Here is an 18598-nt window from a genome sequence, read left to right on the forward strand (position 1 = left end):
TAGATCCAGCTCTAGGGGAGCCTAATGCCTGCCCACCATGTCCTGTGGGCGTCCACTCCCTCTGCTTCCAGAGGGAGCGGTCAGGTGGCACCTGTGTGAACCTGGTCAGAGCAGCATCAGCGGCCCCAGTAAGAGGTGGGACAGAGACGATCCCAAGTGACCACAACAGGTGTTCAATCAAGCTATTAACCAAGTACAATGCACTCTGCTATAATGTATTCTACTCAAGTACACACACTTACACACATACACACACACACATTCGAGCTGAGGTCCACTAACCAGTGGTTCTCAAAGTGGTCTTTGCAGCGGGTGAAAAGTGAAAGTGTTGGTCGCTCAGTCGTGTCCGACTCTTTGCGGCCCCACAGACTGTAGCCTGCCAGGCTCCTCTGTCCATGGGAGTTCTCTAGGCAAGAATACTGGAAGTGACATTATCAGAGAAATGCAAATCAAAACCACAATGAGGTACCATCTCACGCCGGTCAGAATGGCTGCTTATCAAAAAGTCTACAAACAATAAATGCTGGAGAGGGTGCGGAGAAAAGGGAACCCTCCTACACTGTTGGTGGGAATGCAAACTAGTGCAGCCACTATGGAGAACAGTGTGGAGATTCCTTAAAAAACTGGAAATAGAACTGCCATATGACCCAGCAATCCCACTGCTGGGCATACACACCAAGGAAACCAGAATTGAGAGACACGTGTACCCCAATGTTCATCGCCGCACTATTAAAAATAGCTAGGACATGGAAGCAACATAGATGTCCACAGGCAGATGAATGGAAAAGCTGTGGTACGTATACACAATGGAATATTACTCAGCTATTAAAAAGAACACATTTGAATCAGTTCTAAAGAGGTGGATGAAACTGGAGTCTATTATAGAGTGAAGTAAGCCAGAAAGAAAAACACCAATACAGTATACTAACATACACACACACACACACACACACACACACACATATATAATTTAGAAAGATGGTAACAACGACCCTATATGTGAGACAGCAAAAGAGACACAAATATAAAGAACAGACTTCTGGACTCTGTGGGAGAAGGTGAGGGTGAGATGATTTCAGAGAATAGCACTGAAGCATGTATATTACCACCTGTGAAACAGATCGCCAGTCCAGGTTCGATGCATGAGACAGGGCTCTCAAAGCCGGTGCACTGGGACAACCCAGGGGAATGGGATGGGGAAGGAGGTAGGAGGGGGGTTTGGGACAGTGGGACACTTGTATACCCATGGCTGATTCATGTCAATATATGGCAAAAACCACAATATTGTAATTAGCCTCTGATTATAATAAATTAAATAAAAAAAATACTGGAAGTAAAAGTGAAGTGAAAGGCACCCAGTTGTGTCCAACTCTTGCGACCCCATGGACTGTAGCCCCCCAGGTTCCTCTGTCCATGGGATTCTCCAGGCAAGAATACTGAAGTGGGTAGCCTAGCCCTTCTCCAAGGGATCTTCCAGACCCAGGAATAGAACCTAAGTCTCCTGCATTGCAGGCAGACTCTTTACTGAAGAATACTGGGGTGGATTGCTATCCCCTTCCTCAGGGGATCTTCCTGACGCAAAGGCTGAACCTGCCTCTCTGAGTCTCCTGAACTGCAGGTGGAGTCCTTACCCCTGAGCCATTGGGGAAGCCCTTTCAGGGGGCCTGCGAGGTCAAAACCATTTTCGTAATAACATTAAGATGCCATTTGTCTTCTTTACACCCATTCTGAGTGTTCGGTGGAATCTTCCAGAGGTTTGGGGCGTGTGGTATCAGAACAGGCTGCAGATGCAGGTCTGAGAACCCAGCTGTCTCCCTTTAAAGTCAGATGCTGAACAGCTTCACAAAAATGTAAAACAATTCTACTCGTCTCACTAAATTTGTTCTGGAAAATATATTTATTTTTCTAAATAAAGTATTACTTAAATACAACAAAATTTAATAGGCTTATTATTTATAAACAAATACTTTTAACATTTCTATTTTCATTTCTAAATGTAATCCACGTACACAAAATATCTTTGGGACTTTACGCAAGTATAAATAAAGGAGTCTTGAGATTTAAAAAGAGGAGGGAGAGAAAAAAAAAAAGCTGAGAATCACTGCACTAAACTGTAACCTTCGAAAGAATCACAGCCCATAGTTTGGTGGAGAGAGGACAGCTCTGTTAACTGCCACTCTCTCTTCCAAAGTGAATGGCCATTCCCCTGGCTGACCCCAGGCTTGGTCAAGTTCAGTTGAAGGCAGAAGTTCCAATCCTGGCTGCAAATTGTAAGCATCTTGGGAGATGTTAAAAATTACCCCAGCCTGTGCCCCAGCTCAGACCAAGGAATCAAAATTTCTGGGGGTGGGGCACAGTACTGTTCTTTTGTCGTTGTCGTTTAGTCACTCAGTCGTGTCCAACTCTCTGTGACCCCACGGTCTGTGACCCCATGGCCCTCCAGACTCCTCTGTCCATGGGATTCTCCAGGCAAGAATACTGGAGTGGGTGGCCATTTCCTTCTCCAGGAGGGTCCTCCCAACCCAGGGCCTGAACCCATACCTCCTGCATCTCCTGTACTGCAGTCAGATTCTCTCCACTGAGCCCCAGGGAAGCCTCTCCTAGTTCACCCCTCTTCTAATGTGTATCACCATAGGTTAGTTTTTCCTGATTCTGGCCTCCATATAAATGGCATCACACAGTATACACGTACTCTGTTATGTCTGGCTTTTTATGCCCAACATTGTATCTGTGACATTCACTCATGTTGCTAGGTAGAGCAGTAATTTTTTGTGTTTGCAGGGCTGTGTGGTTTTCCACTGTGTAAACAGGACATAGTTTATTGACCACTCTACCCCTGACAGAGTTGGCTGGTCCCTTCAAACTGGTCTTAAGTGTGGTGACATGCCCTTACCATAAACTGACTCGGGAATTGGGACTCACTAGAGGACAGAAACAGCACCTTCACACCATCCAGCTCACACCTCTACAAGGCAGGGATAAGGCTGCTAAGTCGCTGCTATGTTGCGTCAGTCGTGTCTGACTCTGTGCAACCCCATAGACGGCAGCCCACCAGGCTCCCCCGTCCCTGGGATTCTCCAGGCAAGAACACTGGAGTGGGTTGCCATTTCCTTCTCCAGTGCATGAAAGTGAAAAGTGAAAGTGAAGTCGCTCAGTCGTGTCCAACTCTTAGCGACCCCATGGACTGCAGCCCCCCAGGCTCCTCCGTCCATGGGATTTTCCAGGCAAGAGCACTGGAGTGGCTGCCATCGCCTTCTCCAGAACTTGCATGTCAGTATGCAAGTTCTAGTTTTCCCAACTATTGAAAATTAGTAGTTTCTTTTTCTTTCTTTCCTGTTTGTAGTAAAGCACAGTTAAATTTGCATAAATGAAAAAGTGTCTCCAAACCTGTGTAGAGATTTAAGTTATTGAAAGTTACGTGGCCTTGAATGCTGGATGAATTTAGACTTGGTCCCACTGGCCAACTGTGAGTAAACTCTTGCTAAATTGGGTATGGTTTGTTTTTTCAAACTTATTTCCATCTACAATTCTTCACCTTACGTGAGACACACCCAGATGTTAGTATGGCATGTGTGCATGCTAAGTCGCCTCAGTTGTGTCTGACTCTTGTGACCCTATGGACTTGTAGCCTGTCAGGCTTGTCTGCCTTTGGGATTCTCCAGGCAAGAATACTGGAGTGGGTTGCCATTCCCTTCTTCAGGGGATCTTTCTGACCCAGGGATTGAACCCAAGTCTCTTTATGTCTCCTGCATTGGCAGGCAAGTTTTTTATACCACTAGCACCACCTGGGAAGCCCTGGCAGAGATACTCAAACTAATCCGTATAACAAATCCTCCAACCCCTTCAACGGTACTTCCCCAAATCTGCTTCAGTGAAAGGCACAACCGTCTCCTCAGTTCCTTAACTCAAAAACACCTAGGAGTGACCCTTGACCAACAACCCCCCTGGTGACCTGCCTACCCTGAACTGCCAGATCCAGCTGTGCCACCAACAAATGTTACAAAGCCACCCGCTCCTCCCCAGCCCCACTGCCACCCCTCTGCAAGCACTGCCTGCCTGGACTAATGCAACAGCCTCCTGACCAGTCTCCTTACATCCACAGTCCTGCCCCATGCCAAGTCCCCCTCTGAATCCACCCTCCATTCACTGCCCAGTGGCTTATATATATATATATGTATTTTGGCTGGGCCTTGTAGCTTGTGGAATCTTAGTTCCCTAGGGATTGAACCTGTGCCCTTTGCAGCGAAAGTGGAACAGTCCTAACCACAGGACTGCCAGGGACTTCCCCCAAGTGGCTTTTAAAGACACAGATTGGGCCATGTCACACTCTTCCTTAAAACCTACCAATGGCTCAGTATCTAAAGTGCCTCACGCCCATCATAGTGACAGGTAAACCTGACGTCTCACGCGGGCCCACACAATGCTCACACCCTCCCGAAGCAAGCAAGCACTAGGCCCCCTGCTGGCCATAGGACACACCAAGCTCCTTCAACCGGCAGGCCTCTGCCCTGGCTGTTCAGTACAGAAAGCTCCTTCCTGCCTTGCTCATCTTCATAAATGGCCACTGATTCTGCTGATCAAATCTCAACCCCAACTGCCTCCTCTCAGCAGCCCTCCCTGACCACCCACGTAGTTGTCCCTTAGACACATATCTGATGGCGAGGACACATTAAATGTCTCCTCTCCAAAGTCTGAGAGTTTGAATTCTGGGCTTTGAAGAACAAACAGCGGGGAGGATACAACTGCCCTTTGAAAATTACAACATGAATGCCTTTTTGCCATATGGAAACTCCAGTACTTTGGCCACCTCATGCGAAGAGTTGACTCACTGGAAAAGACTCTGATGCTGGGAGGGCTTGGGGGCAGGAGGAGAAGGGGATGACAGGGGATGACAGAGGATGAGATGGCTGAATGGCATCACTGACTCGATGGACCTGAGTCTGAGTGAACTCCGGGAGTTAGTGATGGACAGGGAGGTCTGGCGTGCTGTGATTCACGGGGTCGCAAAGAGTCGGACACGACTGAGTGACTGAACTGAACTGAATGCAGTATTTATTCTGTCCATTAGTAACTACTATTTGATAACATTTATAATATTATTAGAACTTAATATAAAATTAAGTTCAACCTTTTTTTTTTAACACTGTATATTAATCAGAAAGACAACCTAAATTAGTATGGTTGAAACCTTTATGTCAAAAATTTATACTAAATGTTTGGTATTAGTCTACATACAATTAAGTTTTCGGTGTAAAGTTACTTGGCTTCAAGAAAGAACATTTGGTTTACTTCACTAATAGGAATATCTCTTAGTGCTGGGATGGCCTCTTCCTGGTCTTTCTTGTGCTGTTGGTTTTTGGCATAGTTATCTGTAAGAAGAAGACAAAAGGCTCTGTTTTATCCAAGTAATCTCTTCAACAGTTTCTGTGCTTGTGGAGACCCACCATGTAGTATACTGGGCTAATGTTTGGATAAGGACAAATACCATGTATGATGTAATTAGAAGGCCCCTTAAATCCTCTTTTTAGAAGGAATGTCCCAATTAGAATAAAAACCAGCAAAGTACTTTTTGCAACCTCTAACTTGGATAAGAAATTATTATTTCATTCAACTGTACAATGATGATTCAAGTCCCATCACACAATGCTCATAGGAACAGAATTATACCAACACCCCAAAACTATGAAACTATTGGGTACAATCCTTCATACAAACTTCACAATTTCCCCTCTTTGTACAAACTGTCTATCTGCTGTAATTCCAACCAAATACGCAGGGAACACAGTAGGTTACCCGTGACTCTTCTGACCACATAACTGGTGTCTGGGGTACACAGTGACCCCAAGGACACCCTCCCCCTGCCACCCGAGTTCTTCCTCCCAGACAGAGTCTGCAGGGACCTCTTTTGTCATTCCTGATCCACACAGCCTGTTTAGGATGACGGAATTTTCTCCCAGGCAGAGTTGCCAGGGAACACGTTACATATTTGTGGCTGTTAACTAGTGCTATTAAATGGTGTTTTCACAAAAGCTTATTTGTGCCCTGTGACCACTTTCTTTGGTGTAACTTGATCTATTTCTCCCAGGTTCTTTCTACCGCGACCGCGTGTGGCACTTGCCTTAGCCTGCTTTTGGTCGCTTCTCTTGATAAAAGTGTTAATACCCCCTCCTGCCTCCCCTAGCGCTTTCCTCGGATATAAATTTACCTGTGATATTATGAATGGAGTCAAGTGGAGACGTACTCATCATGTTTATTCCAAATAAGAGGACATAACCGATGACTACGGTAATGAGGAGATACACAGGCAGAGCAACGGCCCAATACCTGCAGAAGAGAATATGAAAATAGGCAACAGATCTCACACAAAGCTGCAGTTCTCAAGAGTTCATCACCAAGTTGTTACACTTTAATCTTTTGGCCATGGAGGCTCTTCATTGCTACACTTGGCCTTTCTCTAGCTGTGGAAAGCAGGCTTCTCTTGTTTGGGGGCACGGGGCCGTTTCTTTCGGCGTTTACCTCCACTTTTCTATACAACATACTCATATCATTGCTTCTTGATTTGTCTTCAGATATTTTCTCTGAACTTCCTAATATGGACATGAAGATGTTTATAGAAATAATGTTTGCAACTGAGCACCGTAATGTATTATTATTTTATGTCTTGTACAATTTTTTGTAGTAATTACCACTTTTAGTCTGTTTGCTTGGTTTTCCATGTACTTATCAATAATCAATCCTCAAATTCTCTGACAGATTCTAATATGCCTCTTGATACATTTAAGCATGTCAAATGCTCTCACATGTTTTATTGGTGTATAATTTCTTTCTTTCTTGCCATTTTCTCTTTCTGGCACTTCTAAGACTTGGATTTTTTGCTGTTTTACTTCTCTCATCTTGTTTCTGTTTTGCTATACTCTATTCTACTTTCTGGAGATTACTTTTGGTGTTTCTTCTAAACGTAGAATTAAAACGTTAATTTTGGTTATCATAATTTCCATACAGTAATTCTCTGAACATTCCTTATTTATAGCATCCTGTTGCTTCATAGTTATACTCTTATCTCTGAGGATTTTGTTAACGTTTTCTTTTGTTCTTTGCATTATCACCATTTCTTTCAAGTTTCTTTTGCTTTTTCTTTTATTTCATTTTAGAGGCTTTCTTTTCTTGTCTGGTAAGTTTTGGTTGTCCACTCACAATTACATGTGAAGTACAGGGAGAAGACATGTGGGGGGAAACATTAAAGAAATATAGATGAAGCACTAACAAGTTAATTGGAAGCACTGTGCATATGTGCACTGGAATGGCCAACTGACCCTCACTATGGGAGACCTGGCCATTCCACTGGAGGACCTCTCATTTTCAGAAATGAGATAGCCTTTGAGCTGGCCAGCTTTCTCAGGGAGGACCCTCCAATCTTGCTGGGAGGAGGTGGGAAGTAGGACAGGTGCTCAGGAGGACTCACACTTCAGCAAAGCAGATCCTCACTTATTCCTGTTTTCAGTAAGGTGCCTACATAGACCTAGAGTACCCCAGATTACAGGCTCAAGTCAGTCTTTCCAGAGTGTAAAACTCCTTCTGCAGGGGAGGGTTTGTCTCTCAGCTTTAAAGGCTGAGGAGGACGACTGGAGGGCCAAATGCTCTTTAAACACTGTTTTCAGCCTGGACCAGAAATACAATGTAAAGAGGTGCCCACACTTCCAACGTCTGGGCCTCTGTGTTGTGGGCACAGAGACTCTGGCTGCCTCCTGCATGACCGACATGGGACAGTGGGAATTAAGTCAGGTACCTCTCCACCTGTCTGCAATCCACTTCCCAGATTTTATTGATACATCTCTCCTGTCCCTTTATTTGCTCCTGTGGGTTTATATTTTAACAATTATTTTTTATTATGGGCTTATTTTATCAAGATTTTGGGAGGAAGTGGAGATAGAAATGTGCATTCAGCCCACCATCTTTAAGCATAAACATATCAATAATGATTTTTTAAAAACTTTACTTTTCTATATGGTTATGTACAGATCTTAAAAGAATAAATATAAGATGTGAAAAAGTCTTGAGGAAAAATCTTATCCTTCAAAACAGCACTGATATACTCACTTTATTTAAGAAATATATTAAACTTACTTTTGAGGCCAGTAAGTTAAGCCTAAGGAGTTTAGCCAAGATTCAGGAATAAAAGCCCACACAAGATACAGTACTGCAGAAGAGGGGGAAAACAAAAACGGAAAAAAGGTCAGTAAGGCATGCATCTGATTTATCAAGATTCAAATAAAAAAAGGTCCTTTGAACATTGCTTAACTGAGAAATGATTTTTTCCTCCTTATTTGTACCATTTCTGTAACACTGCACAATTACTTTCTACTAGTCATTTTTTTTTTCCCTTTAGCCATGGACTTTATTGTTTCAATATCTACAACTATTATTCTATACACAAAGTTTAATTTCTTACAAAATCCTATATTCCATATTGCTAGGTCACTTTCCTCTCCATTTTATGATGGCACATTTCCATCAAGAACTATTTTCCCAAATCACAATCTGCCCGATTGTGTGCTGTTGTTCAGCTGCTAAGCTGTGTCTGACTCTTTGTGATGCCATGGACTGTAGCCCACCATCTCCTCTGTCCTTGAGATTTCCCAGGCAAGATCTACCAGTCATTTTAAAAAACTGTGGTTAAAAAACCATAAAAGTTACCATTTGAATCAAGTGCAATGTTCAATAGTGTTAAATATATTTGCACTGCTGTTAAATATATTTCTAGAACTTTTTCATCTTGTGAATCTGAAACTCTATACCCATTAAACAAGTCCTCTAATTTAAAACACGTATGTCTTAATTCATGTGAAAGAGGAGAGTGAAAAAGCTGGCTTAAAACTCAGTATTCAAAAAACTTAAGATTATGGCATCCGGTCCCATCACTTCATGGCAAATAGATGGGGAAACAATGGAAACAGTGACAGACTTTATTTTCTTGGGCTCCAAAATCACTGCAGATGGTGATTGCAACTATGAAATTAAAAGATGTTTGCTCCTTGGAATAAAAGCTATGACAAACTTAGACAGCATATTAAAAAGCAGAGGCATTACTTTACTGACAAAGGTCTGTGTAGTCAAAGCTTTGGTTTTTCCAGTAGTCATGTATGGGTGTGAGAGCTGGACCATAAAGAAAGCTGAGTGGCAAAGAATTGATGCTTTTGACCTGTGGTCTTGGAGAACTCTTTAGAGTCCCTTGGACTGCAAGGAGATCAAACCAGTCCATCCTAAAGGAAATCAGTCCTGAATACTCATTGGAAGGACTGATGCTGAAGCTGAAGCTCCAATACCTTGGCCATCTGATACGAAGAACTGACTCACTGGAAAAGATCTTGATGCTGGCAAAGACTGAAGGTGGGAGGAGAAAGGGACGACAAAGGATAAGATGGTTGGATGGCATCACCAACTTGATGGACATGAGATCGAGCAGACTCCAGGAGTTGGTGATGGACAGGGAGGCCTGGCATGTTGCAGTCCATGGGGTCGCAAAGAGTTGGAAATGACTGAGCAACTGAACTGATATTTTAATTCATGCTATTCACACTTAACCCATACTATTTACAAAAATATGTCTTAACTCATACTATTTTAAGCAATTTAAGGGCAGAAATCGTGCCTTAAGAACTGCTGTAATTCTTAGAGCACCTAGCAATTTTCTTTATATGTAGTAGGTATTCTACACTTTATTCCTACAGGGTTGAAACAACTACAGACAATTAGTGGCGTAAAGGTGAATTTATCTACCCTGTTCTGATTCATGACATGCTTTATCTCCTAGAGCAGTCTTATTGCCATGTCAAGTTTCTGTGGCCTTTACTGCTGTACCTGTTATAACAACAGCCAACCTTTTGAGCACTCACTGTGGGCTAAGCACACTTCTAAGCACTTCGTCATTGTTGTTGAATTGCTAAGTCATGTCTGATTCTTTTGAGAGCCATTGGACTGTAGCCCAGCAGGTTCCTCTGTCCATGGGATTTCCCCAGGCAAGAATACTGGAGTGGGTTGCCATTTCCTTCTCCAGGGGATCTTCCCAACCCAGGGGTCGAACTTGGGCCCCCTGCATTGGCAGATTCTTTACCACTGAGCCACCAGGAAAGCCCTCTGAGCACTTTACATGTATTATTTCATTTCCTCAAAACAATCCTAGGAGGTATTATGTTAGTTTTACAGATGAGGAACTGGAATCTTGGACATGTTACATCATCTGCCCAAGGTAAGTTAAAGTGTTATCATTAAGTCATTAAGTTATCATTAAGTCTGACTATTTGCAAGCCCATGGACTGTAGCCCACCAGGCTCTTCTGTCCATGGAATTCTACAGACAAGAACACTGGGGATCTTCCTGACTCAGGGATCGAACCCAGGTCTTCTGCTTTGCAGGCAGATTTTTTTACCATCTGGGCCAGCAGGGAAGCCCTGCCCAAGTGACAGAGTCAAATTTCAAACCACCTGTCTCAACCATGATGAAAGATTAACATTTTTCTCAACAAATATGTATTACAGAATTCTGTATGTCAGAAGTGTGAGACAATGGTGAACCCAAAAGATGGCCTCTGCCCTCCCTAAGCAGAGGACCAGAGTTGAATAAACTATTTTCAATACACTGTGATAAGTGCTAATGAACACGTAATAGCAGATGATACAGGAGCATATAAGGCAGCCCTCAGCCCACAGTGGTGGTGATGGAAGTGATGTTAATGGACAGGAAAGATTTCCTGGAGGAAGTCATTAAGCTGGGGCCTGAAGGATGAGTGGGGGTTAGGCAGATGAAAATGCTAATGGCTGGGCTTGCAGTTGTGAGGAAGGAAGGAAATATTAATAACGAGAAAACGGTGTTCCTGGCCACGAGCTGCAGCGAGAGCGTCAGGAATCAAAGAGAGAGTGGTGGTGGATGGCAGAATGAAAAGCTGGAAAGGATCGGGCTTGAAACTGGAGTTTTCAAGGTTAATGAAATACAAATAGTGGCAAAAACATAAGGCAAATTCATAAAACGAAATAACTTGCTTAGTTTAACTAACAAATGAATATTTATTGTACATTTGCTATATGCTAGGTGCTATCAAAAGGTCAAGGCTCCGAAAAATGAGACAGGGTGTCTATCCTCACAAGTCCTGTGGGTGACAGAAATGAGCCAGATGCAGTGGCAGGAACCTCCTGAGCATGGTCTTATGTGATCCCTCTCAGACTCTTCTGAAGTGTGTGCCAAGATTATTCCTCACTCACAGATAAAAAGAACTAAGTCATGGGGAATTAAAGTCACTTGCCCAAGGTCTCAAAGCTAACAGTTACTGAGATGGAACAAGAACTCAGGCATGTGTTCACCTTGGACTCACAGGCAGGAGTCAGAGCACTGGTTAACAGCATGAAGGGGAAGCAACGTATCTGGGGAATCCCAGGCAGCTTGGTATGACTGGGGCATACAGTGGGAGGCTCTGAGCAGTGAGAAACCAGCTGGAAATGTGCACGGGTCCAAGATCATGGAAGACTGCGGGCAAGGAATGTGAACTTTATGTTTTGGGCAAGGGGGATAACTGAGTATTTCTGGAAGATCCCCTGGAGGTGGAAATGGTAACCTACTCTAGTACTTTTGCCAAGGAAATCCCATGGACTGAGGAGCCTGGCGGGCTACAGTCCATGGGGTTGCAAAGAGTCGGACATGACTGAGCACGCACCAACCCACACACACACCAAGAGAAATAACCACTCAGGCTCCAGAGGTTTTCATCTGGGGAGTTCAGGCCTGGATCTCAAGCACGCTGCTGTGAGAGCTGCGTCTAAGATGTTTCCGTGGAGGAGGAGAGGCCCCAACAACCACAATGGCAGGAGCAGATGAACAAGGTGGGGGAGGAGAAGTGCAAGCAAAGAGGACTCCCAGGCTTTCAGAGTGGGGTCTAGTAATTCCAACCCTGAAGAGATTCTCCACACCGCACTGTGAGATTTTCCCCAAATACTGATCAGACAGCATCATTTGCCAGTTTTTGAACTTTGATGGCTTTAGAATAAAATCCAAAGTCCTTCCTAGGCTTTGCAGGAACTTAGAATGATCAGGCTCCTGCCTGCCCCTCCAAGGTCCAGTCCTCACACACTACACTTCAGCTCCAGACAGTGATTCATGTTTGTACTTCACACAACCTTCAGACGCAGGGTAACTGAGCTCGTAGCGAGCGCTGTCTGCCTGAAATGTTTTTCCTCCGACTTTCAACGCGTTTGGTTCCTTAGCTTGCTTCCTGTCTTGGCTCAAACGTCACCTTCAGAGAGGCTTTCCCCAGTCACTTGCTCTTCCAGCTATGTCCCACCTGCACACCACACCCTTTTACTCCCTTGCCATTTCTCTTTATTTCCTTCAAAGTCATTACCAGTCTACAACTATGGCTATGGGCGGAATATTTGTGCCCCTGTCCCTAAATGATTACCTTGAAACCCTAATCCCCAATGTGGTGGATTTGGAGGTGGGGCCTTTGAGAGGCAGTTAGGTATAGATGAGGTCGCGAGGGACAGGCGCCATCATGGGATTAGTGTCCTCATGAGACCTGGAAGAGATCAGGGCTGTGGGGACATGCAAGAAAGTGATGGTCAAACCATATCAGGGCCTTCACTGAACCCAACCATGCTAGCATCCAGATCTTGGACTTCCCTGCCTCCAGAGCTGAGAAATAAATGTCTATTGTTTAAGCTACCTGGTCACAGCCTAAACAGATTAAGACAATTAGCTTTTTTTTCCCCTAAGTTAATTATTTAATATATTTGGCTGTGTCTGGTCTGGGTCTTAGTTGAGGTGCACTGGCTTTGCTGCTCCGTGGCACATGGGGTCTTATTCCCTAACCAGGGATCGTCCCCTGGATTGGAAGGACTCTTAACCACTGGACCACCAGGGAAGTTCCCACAATAAGCTTTTAAATTCAGTAAATATTTCAACATACATACAGACTCATATAACCCCTGTGCACCTACCACTATGTTTTATTAAAACTGCTGGGTACTGGCCTCTCACCTCCCTGATTACTTTCTGCCTCACTGTCTCAGGTTTAATGACTTCCATCAATTCCTTCAAACCACTGGCATCGTTAGGCTTTTGCACTGGCTGTTCTCTGTCTGAGAGGCTCTTTCTCAACATTGCCATGGCAACTCTCATTTTTGTGTCTGTGTCTAAAACTCATCTGTCAGTAAGGCACCTCCTGACAGCTGTACTTACAACAGCAAGCTGCTTCCATTCCTTACCCTCCTTCTTGCTTAATTTCTCCCCAAGGTACACATTATCGTCTGACATTCTGTATGTTTTACTTATGTCAACTGCCCGTTGACCGTCTCCCTCCCAGCAGAATGCAGACTCTGAGAGCAGGAAATCTGGGGCTGTTCTGCTCATCTCTGGTCAGTGACAGTGCCCAGCACATGGTAAGCACAGAAGAAAAATTTGTGGAATTAACTTCTGGTTGTGCAATAAATGCTGAAGAGGGTGCAGAGAAATAGGAACCCTCTTACACTGTTGGTGGGAATGCAAACTAGTATAGCCCCTATGGAGAACAGTGTGGAGAGTCCTTAAAAAACTGAAAATAGAACTGCCATATGACCCAGCAATCCCACTGCTGGGCATACACACCAAGGAAACCAGAATTGAAAGAAATACATGTACCCCAATGTTCATCACAGCACTGTTTACAATAGCCAGGACATGGAAGCAACATAGATGTCCATCGGTAGATGAGTGGATAAGAAAGTTGTGGTACATATACACAATGGAATATTACTCAGCTATTTAAAAGAATGCATTTGAATTAGTTCTAATGAGGTGGATGAAACTGGAGCCTATTATGCAGAGTGAAGTAAGCCAGAAAGAAAAACACTACTACAGTATATTAACACATATATATGGAATTTAGAAAGATGGTAACAATGACCTTATATGTGAGACAGCAAAAGAGACACAGATGTAAAGAACTGTTGGACTCTGTGGGAGAAGGCGGAGGGGATGATTTGAGAGAATAGCACTGAAACATGTATATTGTCATATGTGAAACAGGTCACCAGTCCAGGTTTTATGCATGAGGCAGGGTGCTCAGGGCTGGTGCACTGGGATGACCCTGAGGGATGGGATGGGGAGGGAGTGGGAGGGAGGGTCAGGATGGGGAACACATGTACACCCATGGCTGATTCATGTGAATGTATGGCAAAAACCACCACAATACTGTAAAGTAATTAGCCTCCAATTAAAAATTTCTGGTTGTGGGTCCTGTTGGAGTTAAAGTCTTATTCAAGTCATTGCTTTTATTTATCTGTATAGTTTTTAATCCTTCAAATACTCTATAGAACACAGATTTGCAAAAATGATGATGTTGATGGTAACAATCAGAGTCGCAGCTAATGTTTAATTGGGCTTCCCTGGTAGCTCAGATAGTAAAGAATATGCCTGCAATGCAGGAGACCCAGGTTCAATGACTGGGTCAGCAAATTCCCCTGGAGAAGTGAATTTGGCAACCCATTCCAGTAAAGTACAGGTAGCCCCCACTTTTTGAAAGTCCATTTTAAGCCATTTTGCTCTTAGCAAAGACCTACAGTAGTATGTTTTCTTTAACCAAAGGAAATCTGAAGAGAATTTTTGCTTTTACTAAAAACCTTTTCTGCATCTGTTTCACAGGGAGCTGTGGTAGAAGCAGTTCGCACCCAGAGCAGGGAGTGTGGCTTGTCCGAGCTCCTTTCCCATCTTAGTGTCAAGCCGCCACAGCTTTGAACTGTGTGAGCATCTTTACCTGAACTGAGTATCTTTATCAAATTGAGTGCATGAGCTCAACTTTTGTGCGTTAGCAAATGTGCCCTTCATTTTATACCACTTGGGCTCTCCAAGGTTTCATAAGAATGCATGTGTCTGAAAGTTGCTCAGTTGTGCCTGGCCCACCAGGCTGCTCTGTCCATGGAATTCTCCAGGCAAGAATACTGGACTGGGTAAGCCATTGCTCTGCATAAATGATGGCAATTTATCTTTACAACAGACATAGAGAGGCAGCACAGTGACATCAACCCAGTGTGCCGGCGTCGAAATTTTAGCTTTATTATTTACCAGTGGTGTGACCTTGGGCACATCATTTAAGCCCCGTGTGCTCAATATTGTCATCTGCAAATGAGGACTGTAATGACAATTTCTATCTCACAGGACTGTCTTATGCTTCCTTAGCTTTTAATAGACATGACCACCCTTCCACAGATGAAGCATCTGAAGAATCGAAGATGCAAACAGTCCTCTTCAAAGCAAGTCTGTGGAGGAGTCAGGATTTGGACTCAAGCTATAACTTCTTCATAGACTGCCCTAGGCAACAGCTTGGTTGGCTATACTGATGCAGTTAGGGTTCAGAAGCAGGGCCACTCCATCTGCCTGGTTTCCACAAAATTCTAAAAAGTTTTGGGCATCCACTTTTCTCCCTAATTCTCAGATCCTTCTGGGGAGAGACATGAGGCTGGCTGTATGACTCTGGGAATATGGTGTCTCAGAGAACAAGCTTTCTTATCTGTAAAATGGGACCATATGAGGACTGACTGAGATTCAGGATGTAAAGTGCAGCTGACTTCTGGAACCTGATTCCTGGCCCCCAGCTGCACTGGGGCCAGACTAGATTACTCCTTTCCAAACCTCACCATGCTTCCCTTCAAGGCCTTCCCACTTCTTCCTTATTGTTGAAGATAAAGTCCCTGGGAGAAAAATTAACTGACTTTCTTTTTTTGGCTGCACTGCCTCAGTGCCTTGTGGGATCTTAGTTCCCTGACAAGGAATTGAACCTGAGCCTTGGCTGTGAGAGCACAAGTCTTAACCACCGGATTGCCAGGGAATTCCCTGAATTTCCATTTTGATTTCTTATCTCTTCACTAGGTTCCCAAGGCACGTATCACAGTGTATTAACTGAGATTTAATCCTCTATCTTGTCCACAAAACCAAGACCTTCTTAAGGGCAGGGATCAGGTTTCATTTCCTCTGCAATCCTTCCTGGTGAGGCATTTTTAAAGATCTGTTGAGATTAAATCTTTCAGGCTCATATCTGGCATATAGAACACGATGAAGAGACAAGAGGTCTCTTCATGTTTTCTCAAAAAGAGAGAAAGATTGAAAGAATCACAGTTCACGTGTACACATTCTACTAACAAACGGAATAACTTCCTTGTCCTTGAACATCACAGAAAGGCCCTGGTCATCCATCAGGAGAGTACTTACTGAAGCCAAATTGGGAGCTTAAGAAAAGAACAAAGCCATAAATCGCTCTTTCTGGCAACGGCGACGGTGAATTTTCCACCATTTTCCCCGTGGCTTTAGATATTCTGTGGGGGAAAACAAAAACAAGTCATCTGTCAGTGATCCACTCATTTTCACTATGGGTCTATTATAATCTCACCGCTTTGCTATGGGCACAGCCTCTGCGTTTCTCCAGTAAACCAAACAGGAGACACCGGCGCACTGAAATCCGACACACAGCTGCTTGCACAGGTGCACACAAGCACCCAAACGTTGCCTGCACGAGCAACCAGACCCCCAACCTCACGTGCACGCGCACACAAGCACACGGGCTAGCGCGCGCACCTCCTGCAGTGGAAGGTGGGGGGAGGCAAGGGGAGAGCGGGGGTCCGGGGGCACTGAACGCCACCACAACTCTGCAGGCTTCGCCTCCGTAAGAAAAGGGAAGAAAGGGCAAGGACGGATAGGGGGCCCGCGCACAATCGCCCTCCCGCCCGGGGCTCGACACCCAGAACTGGGCCCCGACACCCAGAACTGGGCCCTGCCGTCTCATAGCTCAATTTTCTCATTCCAGTTCCCCCCGGGTTGCGGGGTAGCCCTCGACCTTCGGTCCTCCAAGCGCCGACTCCCCCAGCGGCACGTTCGGCCCCCTCAGGGCCGAGGCCTCGGCGCAGGCGCGGATTCCGGGAGCCGCACGAGGGCGAGAGAGGACAAACAGCGAGCCGCGCGGTTGCCACGGAAACTCTGCCCGCGCGCAAGCGCACCGCGACTCAGGTTAGTCAGCCACTCGAGAGCGCGGGGGCGAGCGGGGAATCGCGGGGCTCGCAGCGGGGGGCGGGGCGGGGCGTGCTCGACGGCGCATGTGCGTTGCGGCTCACGTGACGCACGTTCCCCGCCCCCCGCCGCCGCCCGGCCGCTCGCGCCCGCCCGCGCGGCGGCTGACGTGGAGAGCCTGAGGCGGCGGCGGCGGTGGCGGCGCCTGCCCGCGTCCGAGGCTCGCGGGCTGCGAGCCCCGGTGAGTGCACACCTGGCGCGCGGCGGGGCTGCCGGATGTGTCAGCTTGTCGCGCAGCAGCCGAGATGGCCGGGGCGAGAGGCCCTCCACACCCCCTCCATGGGTGTGTGGTGAGTGTGGGTGTGTGCGCGTCGCCCCGCGTCGTTGGCTGTGGTGCCTGTAGTGTGTGTATGAGGGGGGATGGTGCCGGTTCGGGGGGTGTGTGTGTGTGTGTGGCCGCTGTCGTCGGCCCCAGTAGGTGTGTCTCTTTTGTCTGGTTTCCCTATTCTTCAAGTGTGGGTCCCTCCGGGCTCCTGTGCGAAGGTGGGAGAAGCCCGTGTGTGTGTGTGCGCGTCCCTCGGCCGCCCGCGCGCCCTCGTCGCCGTCGGTGCGCGGGTGACACCCCCGCTAGCCTTGGGGGTTCCGACGGCCCGAGCGCGCGTGGACACGCGAGGTATCTCCCCTCCCGGCCCCTTTGTGTCCGTGCCAATGCTTCCCGGCCCGGGCGTGGACGCTCCGGCTGCGTGGGTGCCTCCTCCGCCTTGGTGTCACAGCCCCTCTCTTGGAGTGCCCCGCAGCCCCGCCTTGATGTCAGCTCCTCTCTTGGGTGTGCTCGCCCACCCCGCCTTGGTGTCACAGCCCCTCTCTTGGGGTGCTCGCCCCCCCAACACCCCCCGCGCGCGTGGCCGCGCCGCCTGCTGTCGTGACCCACCCCCTTGCAGCAGCTCCCGCGAGGGGGTGCGTCCTCGCGTGTCCCCGCGCGCCTGGGTCCTCGCTAGTGCGTGCTCTCCGAGGTGCGGGTTTTCGTTCTAGAGTGTTGGTGAACGTTTTTGCACGCCCCCCTCCTCCGTGTTTTGCATTCTTTACAAATGCGCCACCTGTTTTCGAGAGAATGGCTGCCGAGTGCGGGGAGGGGGTCGGGGGAGGGAGACTTGAACGCAGTGCTCGCTGCGCCTCTTCGGAGCATCCTCTCCCCCACCTCCCATCGCTAATGGGAAGAGGCGGGGACAGCCGGGGGGGGGGGTGGGGGTCCGGCTAGCTGCTCCGTAGTGTTTAGGATGTCCAGCGTGGCCTGTCGAGTCAGCCTGTTCTGGGGACAGAATAAGGGGCCAGGGGCCAAAAATGGAGCTAAGGCGTAGGTGGATGTTGTTTGGTACCCGAGTGGCGTACCATTTTTAGAGGCCTCCTAAGATAAAGATCTTCGATGGCAGACTCCTTCCAAAAATATATATATATATATATACGCGACAGCTGGGCAAATACGTTCTAGCCAATCCTAGGCGTTCTTGATGATACTTAACGGTTCACATAAGTGTTTTGTGGCGTCCACATAAATGACCTCTTTTGGTTTCTGCCCAGG

General features: G+C 46.5%; 1 protein-coding gene across 1 annotated transcript; it reads right to left on the reverse strand.

Moving 5' to 3' along the window:
• Window positions 1-5074: 5074 nt before the first annotated feature.
• Window positions 5075-17010, reverse strand: PIGP (phosphatidylinositol glycan anchor biosynthesis class P). The gene is made up of 5 exons (XM_068983560.1): window positions 16850-17010; window positions 16228-16331; window positions 8125-8197; window positions 6206-6324; window positions 5075-5369 (listed from the first exon to the last, which is right to left on the reverse strand). The coding sequence occupies exons 2-5, from the start codon at window positions 16307-16309 to the stop codon at window positions 5257-5259; spliced, it is 387 nt and encodes a 128-aa protein (XP_068839661.1). The 5' UTR covers window positions 16310-16331; window positions 16850-17010; the 3' UTR covers window positions 5075-5256.
• Window positions 17011-18598: the final 1588 nt, after the last annotated feature.

This window comes from Capricornis sumatraensis, chromosome 1 (genome assembly GCF_032405125.1).
Source record: "Capricornis sumatraensis isolate serow.1 chromosome 1, serow.2, whole genome shotgun sequence".
In the NCBI taxonomy this organism is placed as follows: domain Eukaryota; kingdom Metazoa; phylum Chordata; class Mammalia; order Artiodactyla; family Bovidae; genus Capricornis; species Capricornis sumatraensis.